Source organism: Saccharomyces mikatae (assembly GCF_947241705.1).
Source record: "Saccharomyces mikatae IFO 1815 strain IFO1815 genome assembly, chromosome: 13".
NCBI classification, from domain to species: domain Eukaryota; kingdom Fungi; phylum Ascomycota; class Saccharomycetes; order Saccharomycetales; family Saccharomycetaceae; genus Saccharomyces; species Saccharomyces mikatae.
Window position 1 is genome coordinate 441,908 of NC_079268.1, and position 23,229 is coordinate 465,136.

The 23,229-nt window shown below is 37.1% G+C and overlaps 13 protein-coding genes and 1 non-coding gene across 14 annotated transcripts; 6 read left to right on the forward strand and 8 right to left on the reverse strand.

Moving 5' to 3' along the window:
• Positions 1-85: 85 nt before the first annotated feature.
• PDL32 (putative ADP-ribose 1''-phosphate phosphatase) lies at positions 86-940 on the forward strand (the record flags this gene model as incomplete). The annotated part of the gene is made up of 1 exon (XM_056224800.1): positions 86-940. The coding sequence occupies one exon, from the start codon at positions 86-88 to the stop codon at positions 938-940; it is 855 nt and encodes a 284-aa protein (XP_056078682.1).
• A 31-nt stretch (positions 941-971) lies between these two features.
• Positions 972-2,657, reverse strand: VBA1 (Vba1p; the record flags this gene model as incomplete). The annotated part of the gene is made up of 1 exon (XM_056224801.1): positions 972-2,657. The coding sequence occupies one exon, from the start codon at positions 2,655-2,657 to the stop codon at positions 972-974; it is 1,686 nt and encodes a 561-aa protein (XP_056078683.1).
• A 491-nt stretch (positions 2,658-3,148) lies between these two features.
• Positions 3,149-5,632, reverse strand: YTA12 (m-AAA protease subunit YTA12; the record flags this gene model as incomplete). Its single annotated transcript, XM_056224802.1, has 1 exon — positions 3,149-5,632. The coding sequence occupies one exon, from the start codon at positions 5,630-5,632 to the stop codon at positions 3,149-3,151; it is 2,484 nt and encodes an 827-aa protein (XP_056078684.1).
• A 1,179-nt stretch (positions 5,633-6,811) lies between these two features.
• On the forward strand, positions 6,812-7,495 carry SMKI13G2150 (uncharacterized protein; the record flags this gene model as incomplete). Its single annotated transcript, XM_056224803.1, has 1 exon — positions 6,812-7,495. The coding sequence occupies one exon, from the start codon at positions 6,812-6,814 to the stop codon at positions 7,493-7,495; it is 684 nt and encodes a 227-aa protein (XP_056078685.1).
• Positions 7,496-7,643: 148 nt separating this feature from the next.
• On the reverse strand, positions 7,644-8,945 carry NPL6 (Npl6p; the record flags this gene model as incomplete). The annotated part of the gene is made up of 1 exon (XM_056224804.1): positions 7,644-8,945. The coding sequence occupies one exon, from the start codon at positions 8,943-8,945 to the stop codon at positions 7,644-7,646; it is 1,302 nt and encodes a 433-aa protein (XP_056078686.1).
• Positions 8,946-9,200: 255 nt separating this feature from the next.
• On the reverse strand, positions 9,201-11,048 carry AIP1 (Aip1p; the record flags this gene model as incomplete). Its single annotated transcript, XM_056224805.1, has 1 exon — positions 9,201-11,048. One exon carries the CDS (start codon positions 11,046-11,048, stop codon positions 9,201-9,203), a length of 1,848 nt encoding a protein of 615 aa, XP_056078687.1.
• Positions 11,049-11,590: 542 nt separating this feature from the next.
• Positions 11,591-13,132, forward strand: UTP15 (snoRNA-binding rRNA-processing protein UTP15; the record flags this gene model as incomplete). Its single annotated transcript, XM_056224806.1, has 1 exon — positions 11,591-13,132. One exon carries the CDS (start codon positions 11,591-11,593, stop codon positions 13,130-13,132), a length of 1,542 nt encoding a protein of 513 aa, XP_056078688.1.
• Positions 13,133-13,340: 208 nt separating this feature from the next.
• Positions 13,341-14,846, forward strand: CTF13 (Ctf13p; the record flags this gene model as incomplete). The annotated part of the gene is made up of 1 exon (XM_056224807.1): positions 13,341-14,846. The coding sequence occupies one exon, from the start codon at positions 13,341-13,343 to the stop codon at positions 14,844-14,846; it is 1,506 nt and encodes a 501-aa protein (XP_056078689.1).
• Positions 14,847-14,868: 22 nt separating this feature from the next.
• On the reverse strand, positions 14,869-15,543 carry SNO1 (putative pyridoxal 5'-phosphate synthase; the record flags this gene model as incomplete). The annotated part of the gene is made up of 1 exon (XM_056224810.1): positions 14,869-15,543. One exon carries the CDS (start codon positions 15,541-15,543, stop codon positions 14,869-14,871), a length of 675 nt encoding a protein of 224 aa, XP_056078690.1.
• Positions 15,544-15,990: 447 nt separating this feature from the next.
• On the forward strand, positions 15,991-16,884 carry SNZ1 (pyridoxine biosynthesis protein SNZ1; the record flags this gene model as incomplete). The annotated part of the gene is made up of 1 exon (XM_056224811.1): positions 15,991-16,884. The coding sequence occupies one exon, from the start codon at positions 15,991-15,993 to the stop codon at positions 16,882-16,884; it is 894 nt and encodes a 297-aa protein (XP_056078691.1).
• Positions 16,885-17,009: 125 nt separating this feature from the next.
• On the reverse strand, positions 17,010-18,125 carry MTG1 (putative GTPase MTG1; the record flags this gene model as incomplete). The annotated part of the gene is made up of 1 exon (XM_056224812.1): positions 17,010-18,125. The coding sequence occupies one exon, from the start codon at positions 18,123-18,125 to the stop codon at positions 17,010-17,012; it is 1,116 nt and encodes a 371-aa protein (XP_056078692.1).
• A 231-nt stretch (positions 18,126-18,356) lies between these two features.
• On the reverse strand, positions 18,357-20,195 carry ATP25 (Atp25p; the record flags this gene model as incomplete). Its single annotated transcript, XM_056224813.1, has 1 exon — positions 18,357-20,195. The coding sequence occupies one exon, from the start codon at positions 20,193-20,195 to the stop codon at positions 18,357-18,359; it is 1,839 nt and encodes a 612-aa protein (XP_056078693.1).
• Positions 20,196-21,378: 1,183 nt separating this feature from the next.
• Smki_13.trna12D lies at positions 21,379-21,450 on the forward strand. The gene has a single exon. It is a non-coding gene; the product is annotated as a tRNA-Asp (tRNA).
• Positions 21,451-21,796: 346 nt separating this feature from the next.
• Positions 21,797-22,690, reverse strand: SMKI13G2240 (glucose-6-phosphate 1-epimerase; the record flags this gene model as incomplete). The annotated part of the gene is made up of 1 exon (XM_056224814.1): positions 21,797-22,690. The coding sequence occupies one exon, from the start codon at positions 22,688-22,690 to the stop codon at positions 21,797-21,799; it is 894 nt and encodes a 297-aa protein (XP_056078694.1).
• Between the last annotated feature and the right edge of the window lie 539 nt (positions 22,691-23,229).

The following is a 23,229-nucleotide window of genomic DNA, read 5'->3' on the forward strand; positions in this document are numbered from 1 at the left end:
TTACATATAATGACTCATGATAGCTATTTTAAGCAAACAATAGCTCCTTGTTATTAAATTGGGAATACTGGAGATATCCATGATCATGACAGGTTCTCTTAATAAACGATGCTTATTGAGTGGAGTGAGGAGGATGAGAATAATATTATGCGATACGAATGAAATAATTACCGATCTTTGGCGAGAATCTATACCCCAGGCGTATATCCAAAATGATAAATATCTTTGTATTCATCATGGGCAACTTCAATCTCTCATGGATTCAATGCGCAAAGGTGACAAAACACACCATGGCAACTCTTATGCAATTGTCTCGCCAGGCAACTCGTACGGATATCTTGGAGGAGGGTTCGATAAAGCTCTGTACAATTATTTCGGAGGAAAACCCTTTGAAACATGGTTTCGAAATCAGCTTGGTACAAGATATCACACAGTAGGCTCTGCAACCGTGATTGATTTACAACGATGTCTTGAAGAAAAAACCATCGAGTGCAGAGACGGTATAAGGTATATCATTCATGTTCCCACTGTTGTTGCCCCATATGCTCCTATTTTTGATCCGCAAAATCCTCTTAAGACTGGGTTTGAACCTGTTTTCAACGCCATGTGGAACGCATTAATGCATTCTCCAAGTGATATTGATGGTCTTATTATTCCTGGATTATGCACCGGGTATGCAGGTGTACCACCCTTTATTAGTTGCAAAAGTATGGCGTTTGCATTAAGACTGTATATGATGGGGGATCTCATAAGTAAAGAACTGAAAAATGTGCTAATAATGTACTATTTACGATATCCATTCGAACCTTTTTTCCCGGAAAAATGCAAAATGGAATGCCAAAAACTAGGTATTGATATCGAAACCTTGAAATCCTTTAATGTAGAAAAGGATGCAATAGAGTTGATCATTCCAAGAAGGATATTGACCTTGAATTTATAAAGATATATAGTATAAAGTCTATTTTTTTTCCTCAGGTACTTGTACGTTTATAGGTATGATGTACCAAATAAAAGGATAAAACAATCCCAACTACTGCCAGGACTATATTTGGAAGGTAAGAAATCAAAAATGCCTTTTTATAGATATCAAGGATGCGAACAAATATATCTGTTGGAAAATTGGGCCCTCTCAAATAACTTGTATCATTGATAAGGGAATAGTACTGCTTTTTGGTAAAGTGATATTTGTCGGAACGCTTAGTTTCAAACATATAATTCCATAACATAGACGATAAACTATTCTCATAGGACACTAAAGTCAAAGATGCACCAAGGACGTTACCAATGGACCTCCATAAGTAGAAAACACCAGTCATAGTTCCTTGCTGTGATTTTTCGACAGTGAAAACAATGCTTACTAATGTGGCAACCAACAAACACGCATAGCCAAAAGATACTAGAACTGATGCGAAGACATAAATCAATTTCCACCAGATTGAATCCGATTCGAAAGTGATTGACTCAAGCATATCATAGATAGTGTAATCAGGGTTCAAGTATGCAAGCAGTAGATAGCCCAAACCCAAGCCCAATAACTGCGTTATCATACCTCCAAAAATTATCTGGTATGCACAATGAGCTAGGTTAATTTTAGTATTTCGCAATAACCATCCTGTTACTAACGATCCGACTGCAACTGATACAGAGGGGAAAATCAAAAATAGACCAGTCTTCGTGACACTAATATTTTGTAGTAATTGTAAATAAATTGGAGATCTGAAGATTTCACCAAATACAACAAATGACGATATGACTGTTACTGCTGAACTCAAACAGAAAGAACGAGTCAATAGTTCAAGTGGCAAGATCTTTTCAGTTGCATAATATCGCTCAACTAGGATGAAAACAATAAAACTGCCAATGGTAAACAGCGTTAAATATAACTTGTTCAAGTGGCTAGAGCACAAAAATAACACTCCACTGATGGTCGCAACCAAGCTTAACGAGCCAAATATATCTATCCGTGATAGGTTTTTCAACGTATATCTCTCCTTCATAGGAGGAACATGGAACAGCTTAATATTGATATTCTTGATTGCTAATACAGAGCACAACATTATCACAGGCACTTGAACACCAAAAAGGGCCCTCCATCCAATGGTCTCTATAAACACACCACCTAAAGGAGCACCTAATAGTTGGCCTAGGCCAAAAACAATATTAGCATAACCCTGATAAACGCCTCTTTCTCTTGCTGTACATATATCACTAACAGCAATACTACCAATTGCATTCAATCCTCCTGCACCAATACCACATATGGCTCTAGCTATTGAAAATTCGGTAACATTTCTGGCAAAACATGTTAACAAGCACCCAATGCCAAAGAAAAAATGGGCCGTTAGTAACGCTGACTTTCGCCCTGTTATATCAGAAAGCTTACCATACAGAGGTTGAAAAGCTGTGTTTGTCAGAAGAAAACTTGTTGCAATCCACTGTTTTCTACTGGATTCAGAGAATTCCTCAGCAACTCTATTCATAATATTTGCGACAATAGTACCGTCTAAAGAACTTAAAAAACTACCCAGCCATAGTGAAAACAAAATAGGGAACTTTGGTAAAGCCAGGTTGTACTCATGAAACTTTTGCTCCAAAGGAAGAGTTTCAACTTCTTCTGGGACGGGAAGTAAGTTTGAAGTCTCGTCTAGTGTTTGCATTCTTCTTGTTCCCTCTACAACTAGTGTTCTAAGTCTAGTGAAGAACAAAGAGGAAACAAAAAACAAAATTATTCGATAAAAGAAAATTGCTGCTGTATTCTTATATTATGGGAGTATGGAATGGTCTGAAATAAAACCGCATGCTCTTCTCTGCCACCGGCCCTTAAACTTACATACATATCTTGTCGGATAGATATCATCCAACAAAACGACGCAGTGAAAAGCGTATCATGCGAATATTGAAGATAAGATAGTGCAAAGCGGTGAAATCAGCGATAAAAAACATCGCGTTCCTTATCCAATGACAGCCTTACAGAAAGCGATTTAATCGATATAGGTGCATATTAACACACATATATATTTACATGTTTTAGATTAGATTATATAGTGTATACATGTTTGAGTTGTACCAAGAAAAGAAGGATGCCCGACTTTCAACAAAATAAACAATGTATGTAGAACAATTCTCTCTCGCCTCTTATAATAGAATATCAATCATTTTGAGATGACTTAAATTCATCACGTTTTCCGTCTCTTTGTTCTTCTTTCCTGATTTTTTCCGTTTCATAATCGTTCAGGTACTTATCAAAAGCATCGTTCCTTTCCGGGAAAGGACGCTTGCCCACTAAACTAATCATATCTTCTCTTGTTAAGACTTCTTTTTTCAGAAGTAATTGAGCAATTTTTTCTACATCATCTGCCTTTTCCTTTAGCAATTTTGTACACCTTTCATGACATTCTTGAACAATTCTGTACACTTCTGAATCAATAATGTCACCAGTCTCGTCTGAAAATGGTTTAGTTAAATCGCTATCATCTTTTTTTTGGTAATTGACCCAGCCAATTTTGTCACTCATCCCCAACTCTGTCACCATTGCAGTGGCCATACTAGTAACTTTTTTGAAGTCATCAGAGGCGCCACTAGTAACTGATGGAAAATGAAGCTCCTCAGAAACTCTTCCACCCAATGACATTGTCATTCTGTCCTTAAGTTGTTGCTCAGTTAATAAGAAAATATCACCTGGCAAATATTGTGCATAGCCCAGGGCACCCTGTCCACGTGGAATAATGCTGACTTTCAAAAGGGGATCTGCATATTTCAAATACCATCCACAAACGGCATGTCCAGCTTCGTGATAAGCAACTACTTTTTTCTCTTCAGGAGAGAGTAGTTTGGATTTTCTTTCCACCCCTCCGATGACTCTTTCAATAGCTTGTTCAAAGTGGTTTAGTTTTACTGAATTTTCGTCACTTCTAGCAGCAATTAATGCGGCCTCGTTACAAACGTTGGCAATATCGGCACCAGAGAAACCTGGTGTCAAAGCTGCTAATCTATTCTTCAAATCAAAGATCTCCCCAGCAAGCTTCAAGTGATGTAGATGAACAGCGAAGATAGCCTTTCTCCCCTCAAGTTCTGGCTTATCAATGTTGATGTGCCTGTCAAATCTACCAGGCCTTAATAATGCTTTATCAAGAATATCTGGCCTATTAGTACCAGCCAAGACAACAACATGATCTGCTGGTGTGAAACCATCCATTTCGACTAACATTTGATTCAACGTATTCTCTCTTTCATCGTTTGCACCTGAAAAATTACCCTTTTGTCTGGCTTTTCCGATAGCATCAATCTCATCAATAAATACGATCGAAGGAGCGTTTTCTCTTGCAGTTTTGAACAAATCTCTTACTCTTGCAGCACCAACACCAACAAACATTTCTACGAACTCTGAACCCGAAACAAAATAAAAGGGAACTCCGGCTTCACCTGCAGTCGCCTTTGCAAGCAAGGTTTTACCGGTACCTGGTGGGCCAGACAAAATTGCACCTCTAGGAATCTTTGCTCCCATTTTTTCATAGCGAGAAGGTTCTTTCAAAAAGCTAACAAATTCCATAATTTCTTCCTTTGCTTCATCACATCCTGCAACGTCCTTAAATTTGATCTTTACGTCTGTTTCAGTGTTGAATTTTTTGGCCTTTGAACGACTTAGGCCAAAGATTCCTCCACGACTACCGCCTGCTGCTTGCGCTGATCTTCTTGTCAACCATATAATACCCGCAATCATTAAAACTGTTGGCATGATCTGAAACATAGCTTTGGACCAATTGCCCTCTTGAACGTATAGTACAGGAATCCTGAAATCCTTATCAATGTCCAGTTCATCCTGCGCTTTTTGAAGTTTATGTTCAAAGCTATCAATGGATCCGATTGTGAAATGGTAAAAACTGCGACCGTAATTATCGGGTTGATTTTTCCCATTGTCATTTAAAATCACCTTCACCATAGACTTATTGACGACAACTAACTTTGCAACATAACCTTTTGCTAGTAGTTTCTCTCTAAAATCTTGCCATGTTATCTCGCTTTGTTCTTCAGAACTATTGAGGAGATCCAATAAAAATGAAAGTAGGAAAAAAGTCAATCCTATTTGAAATAAATTGACGTTTTTGGACACTGGATTACTAGGATCATTTAAAGGTGGCTTAGGTGGTTTAGGTGGTGGTGGTGGAGAATTGAAATTTATGCTATTATTATCTTTGAAATAGCCCTGCTCTTTTGTTCTTCTTGAATTGGGGTTCGATGGTTCATTTTGTTCTTCTTTTTCCATTTTCTCTTCTTGAGTTCGGTCAGATTCTTGCTTTAATACAGCTTCTTCCAGACGTTTTATACTTTCATCTATTTTGTGTTTCTGTTCTTGCCAGTTAGTTGACATGGTATTACTTTTGGCCTGTTCGATGTATTTTTCTACTTCTTTTCTTATTTCTTCGACCTCTTCGTCTGTAGGAGTTTCACTACTAACTCTAACACCATTATTATTGTCTTTGCCCTTTCTACTGATCTTATTTTCTTTTATTCTATTATGTAGCCGGTACTGAGTATGCAAACTCTTAGTATGGGTCAACCCGTAATACGGCCGGAAACGAATGGGCCTTCTAACTACCTTGCTGGCTATTCTTGACCAAGAAAGCAGCAGCATTGGTACTCTTTATTAACTTTTTAAGTTGCTTGCAAGATTCTTGAGTATACTATGTTATATTTCTTAGTTATTCAGAATCCTTGCTTAAAACTATAGTGGCAAAAGTTGAAGATCGTTTTCACGAGAAAAATTATAAGGAGAATGAAACAAAAGGCAAATATATGAACAAAGCAGTGCCTGCTGGTTGTATACTTAGTATATATGGTCTTGTAATATACTGAATACTAACGGAACGAATTTTAATATAAGACGAACCGATATGTGCATTGCGTTATCTTACAAATAAAATGTGCCCGGATACAATATTCAAACAAGACGCCGGACAAAATAATCTACACCTATAGATGATCATACGTACATGAGCATAATACGAGTCGAACAAAGAGAAGGTTATACCAATTCTCAGGAGATCTGTTCATTCATAAGTTAGTGCTGACTTTTCTTAGCTTTTTTGATGGAGTTTCAATTTTCGATATCATCCGGATGTAAGGTTTTTATATTGTAGGAGTTATCCACTGAGGCCTATGATACACTTCTGTTTGGTATAATATAGAAATTTTAGTTGAGGGTCAGCACACTCAGAGTGCTCGCATGCTAGATTTTTCAAAAAAGTCAGGAACAAGATGTATTACACATCTACAGCTATATGTACTCGCCAAAAATAATTCCTTGATAACTCCTCATTATCACTTCATATATCTAATGACATCTCATTAAAAACATATTTGGCTTAAATAGCCTGCAAGAACTTTGAGTATATTCTGAAAGTACAGTTTCTTTTGTTCAAAAAAATAAAGGATATATATTATTCTTTTATTTTGCACATATTGAAGACTAATTTTTCCAATCACTGAGTAATACTGAGAAGAACGAATACAATCCCGTAACATTGATATTTGCGAGGGGACAATGCTAGTATTATTCACTTCCTCTCAGCACTCTCCCCTGAAGACTTCTGCTTCTGTAACCTGTAATTAAGTAAGTGGTGATACGAAAAATTATGTCGCGCTGTCAATAGAAGGGGGTCGCATTATTACGTAAGGTTACGTTTAGATCAAGAATATATATAGTGGCCCATTGTGTCGTTTATTGTAAGTGATTCTCATTCCCGACAAAAAAGAGAATCATATTATTATCTTACATTATTAATATAAACTTCTAATAAATTGCAAATATCTAATGTCGCCCTTGAAAGTTGCAGTTGTTGGTGCAAGTGGTAAGGTTGGACGTTTATTGACGGACAAACTAAAGGCCAGTAGTAGTTTCTCAACACCATTGGCAATTGTTAGAACACAGGACCAAGTCGACTATTTTAAGAATGAAGTAGGTGTTAACGCAAGTTTGACCGATATAGAAAATGCCTCAGTGAACGAGATTGCAGACGCCATTAGGGGTTGCGATGCCGTGGTCTTCAGTGCAGGTGCAGGTGGTAAAGCAATGGAAAGAATTTTCACTGTCGATCTAGACGGCTGTATCAAGGTTGTTGAAGCATGCGAAAAAGTTGGCATAAAGAGATTTGTTCTAGTTTCAGCGCTCAAGGCAGAAAATAGAGATTTTTGGTGTAACATTAAGGGTTTGCGTGAGTATTATATTGCAAAAAGATCTGCTGATCGCGAAGTTAGAAATTCTGAATTGGACTACACTATTTTGCAACCTGGATCGCTGGAATTAAGTAGAGGCACTGGCTTATTGCAGCCGATTGACAGGTTAGAAGAAAAGGCTTCTGTCAACTATTCTATTAATAGAGAGGATGTAGCTTCTTTTATCGTGCAAAGCTTGTTGCATCCAGATGTCACTGTCAAGAAAACCATCTCGTTAGTGAATGGTGATGAACCAATTGAAAAATTCATCCAAAGTTTGTAGATCAATAAAGCTTTGCCCATTTATACAAGTTATGGATATAGGTAAATAAACATTTTCAAGAAAAGAGAACCAAATGAGAATATATGTTTTTTTATCTAGATTTAAAGATACACTTTTTTTTATTGTTACAATAAGTATACTATAATATTTATTCGCTGCACTTTTCAAATTCTTTTTGATCAGCGATAGCTTTTAAAACATTTTCGTCAACAACATCTTCATAGATCTCTTTAGAAATCTCCGACAGTCCCGTTTTCGGTTTATTTAGATCATTGTCGTGTATAACAGTTTCATACGTAATACTCGTGTCACTAGGACTGTGGTTCTTCGATCTCTTCCACCCTAAAACAGTGGTTGGTTGTGTAGATTCTGGTATGTGCAATGTATTCGTGTACGCATCTCTTAAGCCTTGTTGGTCTACAAGCAGAACCTTTACTCTATCATAAAAGAGATCACTATTAAACCTACTGCAAGCAGCAGAATGTTGATACAACCAATTTGTCGAACTCAACTTACTACCTGATGCAATAATATTAGAATTACTCATATGACCATGAGGTCTGTGCTCAAAAAATTCTACTTGGTTCTTTGCAGGGTTTATGCCATTTTCTGGAACGGGATACATTATGTTTTCCAAGGCCCTTGCAGATTTATCGATAGGATCGCCAGCAAGTTTACCCTCAATTACGTTTCCTTTTGTCCTTAATTCAGAAGCGTAATAATCATCAGTTATATATTTGCCTCCACGTATAATTTTGGCACCAAATTCTTTAAACACACCCCTAGCAGTGACAAGAGCAATTTGTCTATTTCTATATGAATAAGGTAAAACACCACGGTCTATTAAGTCGTTCTTTTGAGTTTGATTCAAAATGAACTTGTAAAGATTAGGGTGAGTTTGAAAAAATAAGTATGAATCTCTAAAGCCCACTATCCGAGCTGGCTCAGTGGCTAACATGAACTTTCGGTTCCCCTTTTCGGTTAATGTGAAAGTACGCACTAAAAATTCTCTACCTCCCAACAGATCTCCATCCGCAGTTATCTTAGTTTCACCTTCGGGATCATCTGGTAAAACATATTCTTCATTGACCACTGTTAGAGAATTTACGCTTTCATCAGCATCATCTATTCCGGGGAAAACAGCTTTTTTTGATCTGGGACGACTTCCAGGCCTGGTAGCATCTTTATCATCTGATGAATCCCCTTCTTCATCTATACGCCTCCTTTTATTTCTTCCACTTCTATTTACCTGTTCCTCCTCCTCACTGATATCTTCTTCATTTCCGCCCTCGTTTATTTCTTCTTCCCTGTAGTCATCGTCTTCATTCTCATTATTTTCATCAATATCTAAATCTTCAATGTCAATTGCATAGTTGGGTCTATTACTAGTTGTTCTTGACCGTTTCTCGTGCTCAACTTCAGAAGCTACTCCACTCTCCGAATCTGACATTGCCGTTACCTGGTTCGCTTACTAAAAAAGAGATATTATGTGTTCAGTTATTGCTATATTTTTAAAGCTGTTTTTATTACCGTACTTTCCACTACCTACGTTCAAATGTCTGATGTTTCGAATAGGTTTTTTCAAAGGAAGCGAGATCAACAAAACATTCGGGTAATAGACATTCAAAAACAGTGTGAAAACACATCTATAGATCCATACATCTACTTTGTAAAGTTATGTACTCGATTATTTTATAATTTGCTTTTAATCAAGGTGTGCCTTCCATCTTTTAATGCAAGCATCCGCACCAGCACTAACCAGAGTAGATGGATCTTCCCACAAAAGATTGTTGACACCGTCCTTGTGTGCATTCAACATCTTAGTAATCTTCATTGGTCTCTTGACAGAGTAAATGAAAATATTCGTATCTAAAGAACCTGTGGCAACTAAATCGTCTTCATTCTCATCTTCATCGGCGTTGTTGTCAACAGGCCTCCATGAAATGGCATTGATTTTACTAGTATGGAATGCCCATCTCGAAGTTTTAACTTCTCTTGTTTGAAAATCATAGAGCAATATCTTACCCATCACATCACCAGCAGCGATGTATCTTTCGGAGGGTGAGATCGATATGTAAGAAGGCTTTGAACGAAGAGGCGTTTTTAAGTCAAAACTAATTTCCAGATCTGTTAATTTGAAGACCTGGATAACATTATTTTCTTCCAGGCCAACTGCAACATGGTTTTGACTCAAGTTAACAGCAGAACCGGAGGATTTTAATTTTACACTCTTAATTACATCACCTGAAAAGGATTCCAATATCAACAAGTCATCATCATTGGTAATTACTGCCGTGAAGCCGTCATTATTTACGCTGGCAATCTTTGGCTGGGACCCGAATTCATGCCTAGTAACACCATTGACTTTCAAAGTATCATCCCAAGAAACACTAGAGTATTCCTGTAGCTTACTATTGTCTAATGACACAATCAAGTTAGAATGGTCTTGATGCATAGAAGAGTTCGACCATTCCACAATCCTACCATCATATGACCCACTGATTAATGGATTGACTGTCAAAGCCGTAATACCTTTGTTATGACCACTAATAGTTTTCAAGACCTCATTATGTCCGAGCTTATAAAAATTCAATGTTCCATCCAGCGAAAGAGATATAATTTTTCCATCCCCTATCGCAACAACACCAACCTGTTGGTTGCGCAGTTGTTTCTTGTCTAAGGCCCATTTTTGAACACATTTAGACGTTGTTACGTCCCAAACCCTAATGGCGGCGTCAGCCCCTACAGTAACAAATTTTTGCGAATCCAGCCACGACAGCGCAAATATGCCACCTTGAACTGGTTCTTGATCATCTTCTATATATTTCACGAACTCACCGGTTTTGCCATCAAAACAAGAAATCTTTCTGTCAGATCCTACCGTAACAACAAATTCACCACTATCCGGTGAAAATTCTACATCTCTGACGAAGGACCCTTGTTTGTGATGCACTCTATCACTAGCAGTAAACTTAAATGGGGGTCCTTGGTAAAAGACAACAGATCCATCATCTCCAACTGTCATAGATCTCATAGGTCTAGACTGCTTGAAATGACAGGCATTAATGCGTTGTGCGTGACCTGAAATTTCACCAAGAGAGTTACCAGAGTCCCAGGATATGAAAACACCAAAGTTATCGCGACCTTCTCCCACAATACAGAGTCTCCGACCTTCAAAATCCCAGGAAATATCACTAATAGGACCGGCTAGAACCTGAAACTCAGACTTAACATTCAATTCAACAGAGCCGCTTTCTTTGTTGAAACTCCATCCCCATACAATCACTTTCCCAGACTCATCACCGGAGCATAGATATTGAGATCCCTTAATTGGAGAGAACTTCACCGTTGTGACTACTGAAGAACCATGGCCAGTAAATTGAACTACTGAAGGAATTTCTGAGGCTTCATCATTCAAACAACGTACAAAGGCAGACTTGCCGCATGGATAGGCAATCGCATTTGTTGTAGGGTCGTACGATAAATGCGTGGTAAAGTTACGTTGCGTCGAAGGTTGAGGTGGTATAATTTCCTTTAAGGAGATAGATGTCATTATTTCTGCTTTCTTTGTTCTTTTTACCTGTTATTGATCTTTGAAAAGTGATGTTTCAATCTGTCAAAGAAGTGTGAACCAACCGTGGATCGTTTTACTTGCAGATAATTAATGACTATTAACCAACGATCTGTCTTAGGCCTTCAATAGAAAGGGTGGTATATCGCAGGGTAGAGACATCCGTGCACCACATACTAACGACCTCATATTGAAAGTAAATTTTGTATTAGAGATTAACTATAGTGTATTAAATGATATGTTAAAGTGTTGTTTTGACAGCGAACGAAAGATCATAGGCGATAGTGGAACGTATTCCAGCTGCGGTTACTCACCCTCTAGACGATTATAAATTTGAATTTTCTGTCCTCTTTCTGCATCCCTCGTTCTTCGTGATACTTCTCATCAAATTTTTTGGCACAAATTGAAAAAAAATTTGAAAAACTTTCGAGCTTTTGAAGAATGAAATTGATGCTCATCACCAATTAAAACCCTTGAAGGTGTGTCTTTTTGGGATCAAACATAATAATAATAGTATATACAGAATGTCCACCGCCAGGCCTAGAATAATTACCGCGAAGGCTCCTTTATTGCCGCAACAAACTACTCCGGAGCAGCGCTACTGGCGTCAATACACTTCAGCACAACTCGTGAAAGAACATAATAGTGTCACTCACATATCGTTTAATCCTCAACATCCTCATGATTTTGCAGTGACCTCCTCGACTAGAGTTCAAATATTTTCTTCAAGAACAAGACAAGTGATAAAGACCTTCTCAAGATTTAAAGATGTTGTGTATTCTGCTTCCTTTAGGAGCGATGGTAAGTTGTTATGTGCTGGTGATGCTACCGGCTTAGTGTCCGTATATGATAGTTATAATCCAAGGACTATTCTTTTATCCATGAATGCATCCACACATCCTACTCATGTTACAAAGTTTCATACACAAGATAGTAAAATTTTAGCTACAGCAAGTGATGATAGAGTGACAAGACTTTGGGACATATCCAACGCGTATGAACCGCAGTTAGAGCTTACTGGAGCTACTGATTACGTCCGTACATTATCTTTCATTCCAGCAGCCCCACATTTAATTGCAACAGGTTCGTATGATGGTTTGGTTAGATTATACGATACAAGATCGAGTGGATCCACTCCAATATATTCTCTAAATCATGACCAACCTATTGAGAATGTTATCGCAGTATCTCCAACTCAAATTGTTTCTTGTGGTGGCAGTAACTTTAAAGTATGGGACTTAACTAGTAATAAAAAATTATACGAACGTGGTAATTTTAACAAGGCTGTCACATGTTTAGACTATATTGAGAATTTTGGTTCACCAATGCAATCAGCATTAATTGCTTCTTCATTAGATGGGCACGTCAAAGTCTTTGATCCCTTAGACAATTTTCAAGTAAAGTTTGGTTGGAAATTTTCAGGTCCTGTATTAAGTTGCGCTGTGTCTCCTAGTACTGCACAAGGGAACAGGCACTTAGTAGCTGGGTTGTCTTCTGGTCTACTAGCCATTAGAACTAAAAAAAAGGAAAAACGTGCATCCAATACAGATAACGAACCTGTAGTCTCGAATATAAATGCGAAGAGCAATAACTTCCAGAGAATGATGCGTGGTTCAGAATATCAGGGCGATCAAGAGCATATTATTCATAACGATAAGGTAAGATCCCAACGTCGTATGCGTGCATTCGAAAGGAACTTAAATCAGTTTAAGTGGAGTGAAGCACTAGATAATGCTTTTGTACCGGGAATGGCTAAGGAGTTGACACTCACTGTTCTTCAAGAGTTACGTAAACGCGGGAAAATCCGTGTGGCTTTATACGGTAGAGACGAATCTTCATTAGAACCTTTACTAAATTGGTGCTTAAAGGGTATTGAAGATGTAAGGTCTGCATCTATTGTGGCAGATTGGGTCGCGGTGGTTCTAGAATTATATGGAAATACATTAGAAAGCTCCCCAGTTCTTCAAGAATTGATAATAGATTTGAAAACTAAAGTCAGACACGAAATTCATAAGTCCAAGGAAGCTCAAAGAATTGAAGGTATGCTTCAACTTTTGACGAGTTGAGGAAATATTCGCATATATACTTAAAATTTTTCGTTATTTTTATAGATATTCAGGCATGCATACAACCCTTTTTCAATGTAATCAGAAAAGCAATGTCTTTTTTTTTTAATGAAAGAGAAAGTGGTATATATACAAGATAATTCTCGTTTTGAAGTTCTTGGCCTTTCTAATATGCTCTCGCGTTTTTTTATCTTCGAGGAAAAGAAGAATGCACAATGTGATGCCATCAGTCGGAAAACCAGTATATACCCTTAGAAGTAATATATGTCGCTCGATGCTTTCTTTTAATCCAATAAAATTTTTAACACTACCAATTGACATCAGAAAGGAAGTTTATTTTCATTTAGATGGCAATTTTTGCGGAGCACATCCATGCTCCATAGATATATTATACACATCTAATGATGTGGAGCTTCCAGGAAAGTCTGGGTATAAAAGATCGAAGAAATCTAAGAAATTATTGAAGTATATGTATCCTGTTTTTGCTTCGTATTTAAACATTTTTGAATACTCACCGCCACTTATTGAAAAATGGCTTGAATATGCGTTTTGGTTACGCTATGATTGCTTAGTTTTGGACTGTTTGAAGGTAAACCATCTTTATGATGGTACACTTATTGGTGCATTAGAATGGACATATCTAGATAATGAACTTCGGCTGGCTTATTTCAATAAGGCTAGTATGCTGGAAGTTTGGTATACTTTCAAAGAGTACAAGAAATGGGTGATAGATGGTGCCGCTTATAATGACCATAGCTTAATTAAAGTAGATAATATTCAAATTGATATTGATAACCTAACTCCAGAATTACTAGATAAGTGCTTAACACTACTAGAGCAAAAAGATTTATTTGCAAGCATTAGGGAACTAAAATTTGGACAAGACGAGGAAGTTGAGGGAGAGAAAGACGTTGATGCTAGTGAAACTGTTTCTGGCGAAAACTTTAAAGTCAACTCCACAGTGACAAATAAGAAAAGGTCAGCTGCCACAAGGTCATATGCAGATGATGGTTGTGTTGGAGCAAAGCAAAACCAACTAACAAGCGTATCAGTTATCAGAACAGTTAAAAGTATGGAACTTATGAAAAGCCTGCGAAAGATCACTGTGCGAGGGGAGATGTTATATGAGTTATTAATAAACTTCCACGGGTTCAGAGACAACCCCGGTAAAACAATTAGCTACATAGTGAAACGCAGAATAAATGAAATACGACTATCACGAATGGATCAGATTTCTAGAACAGGATTAGCTGATTTTACTAGATGGGACAACCTGCAAACGCTAGTGTTAAGTAGAATAGCTTATATCGATTTGAACAACATTGTCTTACCCAAAAATTTCAAGTCTTTGACAATGAAACGTATAAGTAAAATAAAGTGGTGGAACATAGAGGAAAACATATTGAAGGAACTAAAATTAGACAGAAAAACTTTCAAGACATTGTATATAAGGGAAGATAGTAGTAGATTTACAAAATTCCTTAACCTCAGACAGACAGAAGTAAAAGAACTTGACAAAAGTGAAATTAATCAAATAACATATTTCCGATGTCAAGCATTGGTGTGGCTATCTTTTCAGACTTTAAACCATATCAAACTACAAAGTGTATCAGAAGTTTGTAACAATAACATCATTGTCCCTAGAGCGTTATTTGACAGTAAACGGGTGGAAATTTACCAATGCGAAAAAATCTCTGAGATCCTAGTAATATAGAATATTTGAGAACTGTAGCATTTCAATTAGAAACAAATTGTCTAATAAACCAATCATGAAATCTTATATCATTTTCAGACAGTTCTGGATGAAAAGAAGTCACAAGTATGTTATCACCTTGTTGTGCAGCTACAATCACATTCTTTCCATTCATTGGCAATTCATATAAACTTTTGACAGCGGCGGGATCCAGAATCTTATCAATCACAGGTGCACGAATAAAAGTAGCACGAAAATCATGACAATCAGGTATAAAATTCGAAAAGTCACACATTTGTGTAAATGATTGAGCTTGTCTTCCAAATGCATTTCTTCTCACGTCGACTTTTAGCACACCTAACGTCTTTACCAGGGCGTTTTCGTTCTCCAAATGTGCGCTTAAAAAGATGAGACCGGCACAAGTGCCCCAGATCACCTTTTCTGGGCTGTGAACGAATTCATACAAACAAGGGTATAAGCCTGTCCTTTGAGAGATAAGGGAAATTGACGTCGACTCCCCGCCGGGAATAATAAGAGCATCGCACTGGTTTAGTTCATCAGGAGTTTTTACAGCTATTATTTCTATTTTTACTTCGTAGTCATTCTTAGCCAGGCACTTTTTCAAATGGTTTGTATGCTCTAGAAATGCACCTTGCAACGCTAAAACTCCAATTACTTTGATTGGTTTTTTGAAGTCCTGTATTTGAGTTTTGTACATGCTCTAAGATAATCTTTTTCGTTTCGCCGCAATGAGCTAATATCACAAGAAAAGGAAAAAGCTGAATGTGTGAACGTGATATTCAAGAAGAAAGATGAAACAGTTACCTTACTGTGACAAAATGTTATTAGGAAAAGGAACTAATGACTCATTTGAGATCTATGATATTGAGAAGAGCTTACCATGACACAATGACTCAGCCAACGAGGGTAAGACTAGAAAGGTGGGCTTTTTTACTATTTTATGGCGTGGCGCCGCTCTCTCTGGATGACTCTGACACCGCACTATGCCGTACCGATTACGTCTGTAATTCTCACTGAAATGCTGCGTGCAGTATAAATAGGAAGAAACTGAGAGCTACGAAAGGGAGTAAACGTTGTCGTGGTAAGAGTCTTCAGGAAAACTGGGAAGAATAAATAAAACAGTATCGAAAGTTAGTTAATCACAATGACTGGAGAAGATTTCAAAATCAAAAGTGGGCTCGCCCAAATGCTAAAAGGTGGTGTCATCATGGATGTTGTCACTCCAGAACAGGCTAAAATAGCAGAAAAAGCAGGCGCATGTGCTGTGATGGCACTAGAATGCATTCCAGCAGATATGCGCAAGTCAGGTAAGGTTTGCCGCATGTCAGATCCCAAGATGATCAAAGATATAATGAACTCCGTTTCCATTCCTGTAATGGCAAAGGTGAGGATTGGCCATTTTGTTGAAGCTCAAATCATTGAGGCTTTAGAAGTTGACTATATTGACGAAAGTGAAGTCTTAACTCCTGCTGACTGGACCCATCATATTGAAAAAAGCAAATTCAAAGTCCCATTTGTGTGTGGTGCTAAGGATTTAGGGGAAGCTCTAAGAAGAATCAATGAAGGCGCCGCTATGATTCGTACTAAGGGCGAAGCTGGAACCGGTGATGTTTCCGAAGCCGTAAAGCATATAACTAGAATTACAGAACAAATAAAAGAATGTCAACAGTTGAAGGACGAAGATGCGATTGCAGGGGCCGCCAAGGAAATGAGGGTACCAGTTTCTTTACTAAATGAAGTTATAGAAAGAGGTAAGTTGCCTGTAGTCAATTTTGCAGCTGGTGGTGTAGCAACCCCGGCTGATGCTGCATTGTTAATGCAGCTGGGTTGTGATGGTGTGTTTGTTGGTTCAGGTATTTTTAAATCATCTAATCCTGAAAAGTTGGCTACCGCAGTGGTTGAGGCCACCACTCATTTCGACAACCCTACCAAATTACTTGAAGTTTCCAGTGATTTGGGAGATTTAATGGGTGGTGTTGCTATCGAATCCATCAAACATGATTCTAACGGCATAAGACTTTCTGAAATAGGTTGGTGATTTCTTACGACGGACAGTCAATCATTTAAAGCACGCCATCTTTTCTTTCATGTAGTTCCAGATTTGGATTTACTTATCAAAATTTGTATTATCTAATTATTACATAGCCTTGGGTTTGTTGAATGTTATTTACTAAATATTTGATTTGGGTTTCCTATTAATCTTTTAGAAAATCTCTCGTAAGAGAGCTCTCCCAACTTTTTTAACTGGTCATCTACATACTTTTTATAGGAAAATTCGTCATTACTCAATAGTACCTCAGGATCAAAGATGATACCCTTTCCACGCAGTCTCCATTTATTGGTCCACTCAATGGCCGTTGATTTATCGTTCTGACTTTTATGCATTTGGAGCCTTTTCAGAACATCATAAATATCGTTCGTGGGCGAAGTGTGACTTTTAGGATAAAACTCTTCTTTTCCATCATTTTGATTTTGCAGGTTCATTAGGTACAAAAGATAATCTGCTTGAAATATTGGGTCTATAAGGTTATTTTTAACACTACCACATAAGGCAAGTGCGAGCATTCTATTATGATCTGAAATTCGACCCGGAACACCAATCCCTGGTGTGTCTATTAAATAAATTTCGTTTCTTGATTCCACGTTCCTCGAAGCTACCCTAATGACCTCGCTTGTAGTTCTCGTAACACCGGCTTCTGCTCCAGTCTTGGCCACTTTCTTGCGTTTTCCTCCCATAGATTCTCTATCCTGTCCCTGGAAAATTGCCCTTAAGCTATTTATCAGAGTAGATTTCCCAACATTAGGCATGCCCGTAATCAATGCCCGGTAACCCATAGGCAAATAACCGCCATTTTTTTCTAGTTCGTAATTTTGCCATTCTAGTATTTTCAGTAGATTTTTGACCTCAATTTTGTTCCGACAATCCAGCAAAACAAATTTTTCCCCCAACTCTTCATGCCAATTCTTTAATTTTCTTATGTATTCTTTATTGTTAGGCATAAGATCTTTTCTAGTGTATACGACTAACTTCATCAAATTATTTTCCTTTCTTGCTATTCGATCAAAGATAACATTCCTTGTAGATAATGGGGCACGAATATCACGTAATTCTATTATCATATTCATTTGAGGTGCTAGTCTTTCAAATTTTCTGAGAGCTTTGAGTTGGTGTCCTTTAAAATCTGTGAGAGGCATATTGTACTTTGGAAACTCATATCTTGGCGTGAAGGATGAGATGCTGGAAACTAGCCTTCTAGCCGCTTTAACATTAGCATGCATTTTTATATATGAGCAGTGGTATTCACAATTGAGATTGAATACTTAACACTATTACTTGTTCTTCTCCCATTAACCATCTAATTTGCTTTGAAGAAAAAAAATGCGGTTTACTAGAACAATGGCCGGTATGACGTGCGGGAAAATAATACCATCAGATTCCAGAATGAAATATTTATTCTAATATATAGAGGGGCGAAAGCCGGAAGATCGTTATATTATATACAAGTAATATCATTGGCGGTTGGCTCCATGTATTAAGAACTCTTCCAAAGGAGTATTCTCCATTCCAGCGGTCTGTAGTAACTTCTTAATGGAGTTACGTAATTCCGGTGTTAAGTCAACATTGAGACGTCTTATCCACAGCAAATGGCCATTATTTACGACTCTTGATATAACGTGACTATCACCGCTTTGATTAAGAACATTTAAAAATTCATTCCATGGCCTGGTATCCCGATTGTCTCCCGCTACTGGTGTTATATTTTCCCAAACTTGAAGCAGCTTGGTCCAGTCCTTAACTTTAGCTAAGATCTGTAAGACTGAAATGATCATACTAGAACTTAGTTTATCTCCAAAAGTTTGACAAATGTGATCTATCACTTCATATAGAGATCTTAATTTCGTCCGTTCATCCGCTACCATGCAATCTAAAATAAGAGACATTACTTTTTCATCGTGAACAACCGTACGATTATTTTCTGATTGTATGTTTTTGAATAAGTTCAACGCTTTGATTACGACCCTGTTCTGCTTCACCAAATTGAAATATGAATTGTTAGAGTGCTGTGTTTTTGAAACTATTCTTAAGAGAGCAATAAGATCTTCTCTAGTTAATTCTTGTCCTAATGATTTTTTCAGAAGTAGATAATCCCTGAGAAATACACGGTCTGAATAAAATTGTGAATTTGCTTTGTTCATGAGTATGGCATATTTTAGTCGTAGTGGCCAATATTCGGCCGATTTTCTTACAGTCGACAAAGTTGAATGTTTATCAAATAAGGCTTTCCATTGAGCAACATCTACTTCTTTCCCCTGCCTTATAATATCCTCCAAATTATCCTTAATGAGCTGTAAAGCACGTATATTGTGGTCTTCACTAAAAAGATTACTGTGAATTATCATACTAGCCTCCTTGAAATTTTGTTTCTGCAGAAATAGACTCAAGTTTTTTAATTCGCTTGCACTGCTAGTTGAATACCTCCTTTTTTGTTGGGCTAGTCTTCTTAGACCTAAAAGAATATTATTATCTCCCGAAATTTCCTCCATCCTTGAAGTAGTCAAAATATTGTCTGGCTCTTTTTTTTTAAACTTCAACTTCTCGTTTTCAGGTGCATATAACTCTTCTAAATTTAGTTCATGACGCCTTTTTTGTGTTAGAATATTAACAAAGATACCATCAACATGACAATCGATCATATACCACGCCTCACTGTCTAGGTCTTTCTGAGAGCCCTCAGAGCTTCTACCCAAGAGCTTACTAAGGTTAGATTTCCTTGCTAGCCTTCTTTTTCTCCTGCTCTCTTGTCGCTCATTGAAATTTCCTTCTACATATGCACTACTGCAGAATTCGAGCTTTAAAAACTTGTTCAATTCTAGAAAACATTTATGGCAATGTTTGGTAGATCTTGCTGTGCATATGATCATGAAGTCGCCCAGCTTATTAACTGCTGAAACAGAATTTAATCCGTTGTTCCGTAAATCGAAAACCAGGAAGTTATCTAGACCTAGTTCACCGGTTAAGAAATCTATTATCTGTGTTAATGAGTTTGGAGAGGCTGAGGGTACCTCAACTGTCTTTTCGGTCGGATTTCCGTATTCTTTCTTACCATCCATTGATTCTTTTTCTTTGTCAACAATTCTGAGGTACCAAGGTGTCTCTAGAGGAGTGGAAGTAGAGTTTGGAGATAAACCAATTTCTTCATGGTTATCATCCTTGCCTTTCGTAGAGTAATGACCTACTGTACTTCGCCTATAAAATAATAGTGGTTTCTGTCTCGATAAAATACTAGGAGAAATACCAACTCTGAATACACTTCGCCCAGGAATGGACAGTAGAGAGAGTTTTCTCATTATTACAATAACAAATATCAACCTCTTATTGAGCTCGCTAACACACCTAGAGTTTTCTAGATATCGGTATTATTTTATTACTGTTTCTCCCGTTTTTTTTGGCAGAATGGCGTTTATCTTCATCGCGAGAGAAAGCGTAATTATCAGGGAAGATTAAAGGCTCATTAAAAGTGTGCTTTAAGCAAATATCAAATATATTATTTATGATAGATAAGAACAGCTATATATGAGAGGTTGAGGAAATATGAAATAATTATTAGAATTCTATTGATAATGTAGGCAACATTATTACGTATACATAATATACTAGAAGTTCTCCTCGAGGATATAGGAACTTGTTAGAATGATGACTTATTACTTTTTATAACTAATCAATTAGTGACAATATGAGGTGATCTGTCAAAATACTGCATTGATGTTTCAGAATGGAGAATGGCAAGTGACAACGTAATAATGTGGGCGCGGTAAAGTTAAAGATCTATTAGTTGGAGGATTAACTTGTCACTTACATATATAAAGATATGAGTCGTTATATTGAAACTCATCTTTGTTATATTGGTTGTGTTTAATATGACCAATCGGCGTGTGTTTTACATACCTCTCTCATATGGTATAAGAAGATCTGCTCTTATTCTCAATCAGTAGTTCCACTTAACTACGAATTATCCACAGTATCCACAAAAAAGGATTGTCAAGTCTACATAACAGTATACTTATTCTATCTGACACGTTGTCATTCATTATCTTATTCTATAGTCAATTCTTGCGCTTTAGCTTCTACTGATTTCGATGACTGTTTCTCATCATTTATGTCATATTCTTCCACCGTTTATGCTAATTCACTAGTGACATAATTACTAATCAAAAATGATAGTTGAGACTTATTGCAACATGTTCCAACACATTGACTATTATTAAAGTGTTAATAATTAGTGGTTTAGTAAGTTGTAATAATTAAGAATAAGTCGTTCTTTCTTAAGTTATATAAGAGATGTACGTAAAACACACGCTGATTGGTTATATTAAACCCAATGATTTGAAAATAACTCAGAACATTTATGATAAGATTTCGGTGATAAATCATCTTCTTATATACTAAGTTCTGGTCAATTAATAGATCTTGTACTTCAAAACATTTTAAACCCTGTTAAGTATCCATTTTAGGGATAAAAGTCCATAGCATTCCGTGATAGTTTAATGGTCAGAATGGGCGCTTGTCGCGTGCCAGATCGGGGTTCAATTCCCCGTCGCGGAGATTTTTTTCACGAAGTCAAACTCTTTGATGGTAATTTTTATTTCAACACTGTCATGTAATTATTAGCATAATTTTTTGAAGCACTTGTTAATTGTTATACCAGTTTGAAAAAAAGATGATTTAAAAAATTCTGGCTGGAAACGTCTAGGATAACAGGCAAACTAGACAGAAATAAGTAGCTTCTCGTTTACAGCTTGCTTTTACTTCACTTGAATCTCAACTAATATCTTTACTCGAACAGATTGTAACTTTAAAATCGTGCCAACAAAAGCGGTAATCAAAATGTCTGTACATTGATACAAAACTAAAAACGCACTGTACAAAAGTCACTATAAATTCATAACACCTATTGAATAGCTTGGTATTTCAAATCTTCCTTACAGAGCAATTGATAAGCATCCCATTTCTTACCGGGAGCCAAGGTAATAAAGTCATGAACATGTCCAGGTTCAATACATATCATTTGTTGGTATCCAGTTTTCGGTTCGAAATCAGCCATACCTTGAGACTTATCAACCCAAGGATTCCAAACAACAGTATCGGGTAAATTAAATCTTTTTAAAGTATGAATTTGAACACCCTTGTCAACAATTTGGATTGCACGTTCAGGACTAACATTCTGATAAATGACATCAGTTTCTTGATTGAAAGTCACTACTGGGTGCTTATCGACGTAAGATTCTTTTAACAATTGATCATAAAGTTTCATACCAGCTAAATTAGACACCATTGTGCCTTCGATATCTTCAATACGCAAATATGTATGAAACAACCAGTTGAATTTCAATACCTTGGAACTTGATGTGTTTTCTACTTCTATTGCCGTTTTCAAATAATCAGCGCCCAACTCGACAGTCAAAATTAAAAGAAAACTCATTGGCCACAACTTGGTCAACTCTGGGTTGGCAATTTCAGGTTTCAAACCAAATTGTATTGCCAGCGGGTTTTCCTTAGTTTGGCCCAAGAACTCCCAAGTAGAATTTCTTGCGAGACCATGTTGGGGTAACTTACTCAAATATTCATCCGTGGTATTCTTCCCAAATACAGGAAATACCAGAGGTATACCACCTCTTACAGGCTTGCTGCCATCCAGTTTGGCTGCAGTAGAGAGCCACAATTGTTCTTCTGATTTTAATTTCCAAGAGTAAACTGTAGCACCGTACTTTAAAATACGAACACTGGTAGTTTCATCTGTTGGATGAGTTAAAATAATCTCTCTATCAGTTTCTTTGATAGACATGGCTTTACTTGTCAGAGTTTCTTGGAGATCAAGGTTATGCTCAAGTTACATACTATGATTAAAGAATTAACTTACTCTATATATCATGGGACTGGGCTAGTTCTCTTTCGGCAAGAAAATAAAAGGCGCGTCTCGGTGACCCCATTCGGGAGTATAATTTAAAGGAAACCAGAATCCGAACAAAGGAGACGATCATGATTATTTATATATATTTGTAAAGCACGTCTATAGTCTGCTTTTGCAGCAACCAGAGTTGGTGTCTTCTTGCTGAATAATTGGAAAGTGATTCAGGCCCAAGGAAGAAGTTCCTTTTACTTCTGCAATATATGAAATTCAGGTGTAGACAAATAAGGTAATACAGGGTAGGGATCTATGTCACGCCTTATTATTCTTTAAGTATATACAAAGATCAGACTATGTAAAACATTATCAATGATAGGTTTACTGCCCCTCGATAAAATGAATGTTTTCATATTATTATTGAGTAATACGGCAAGTTTGAGACAACTGTCTAGGATTCTATTTTACATAAAGACAAT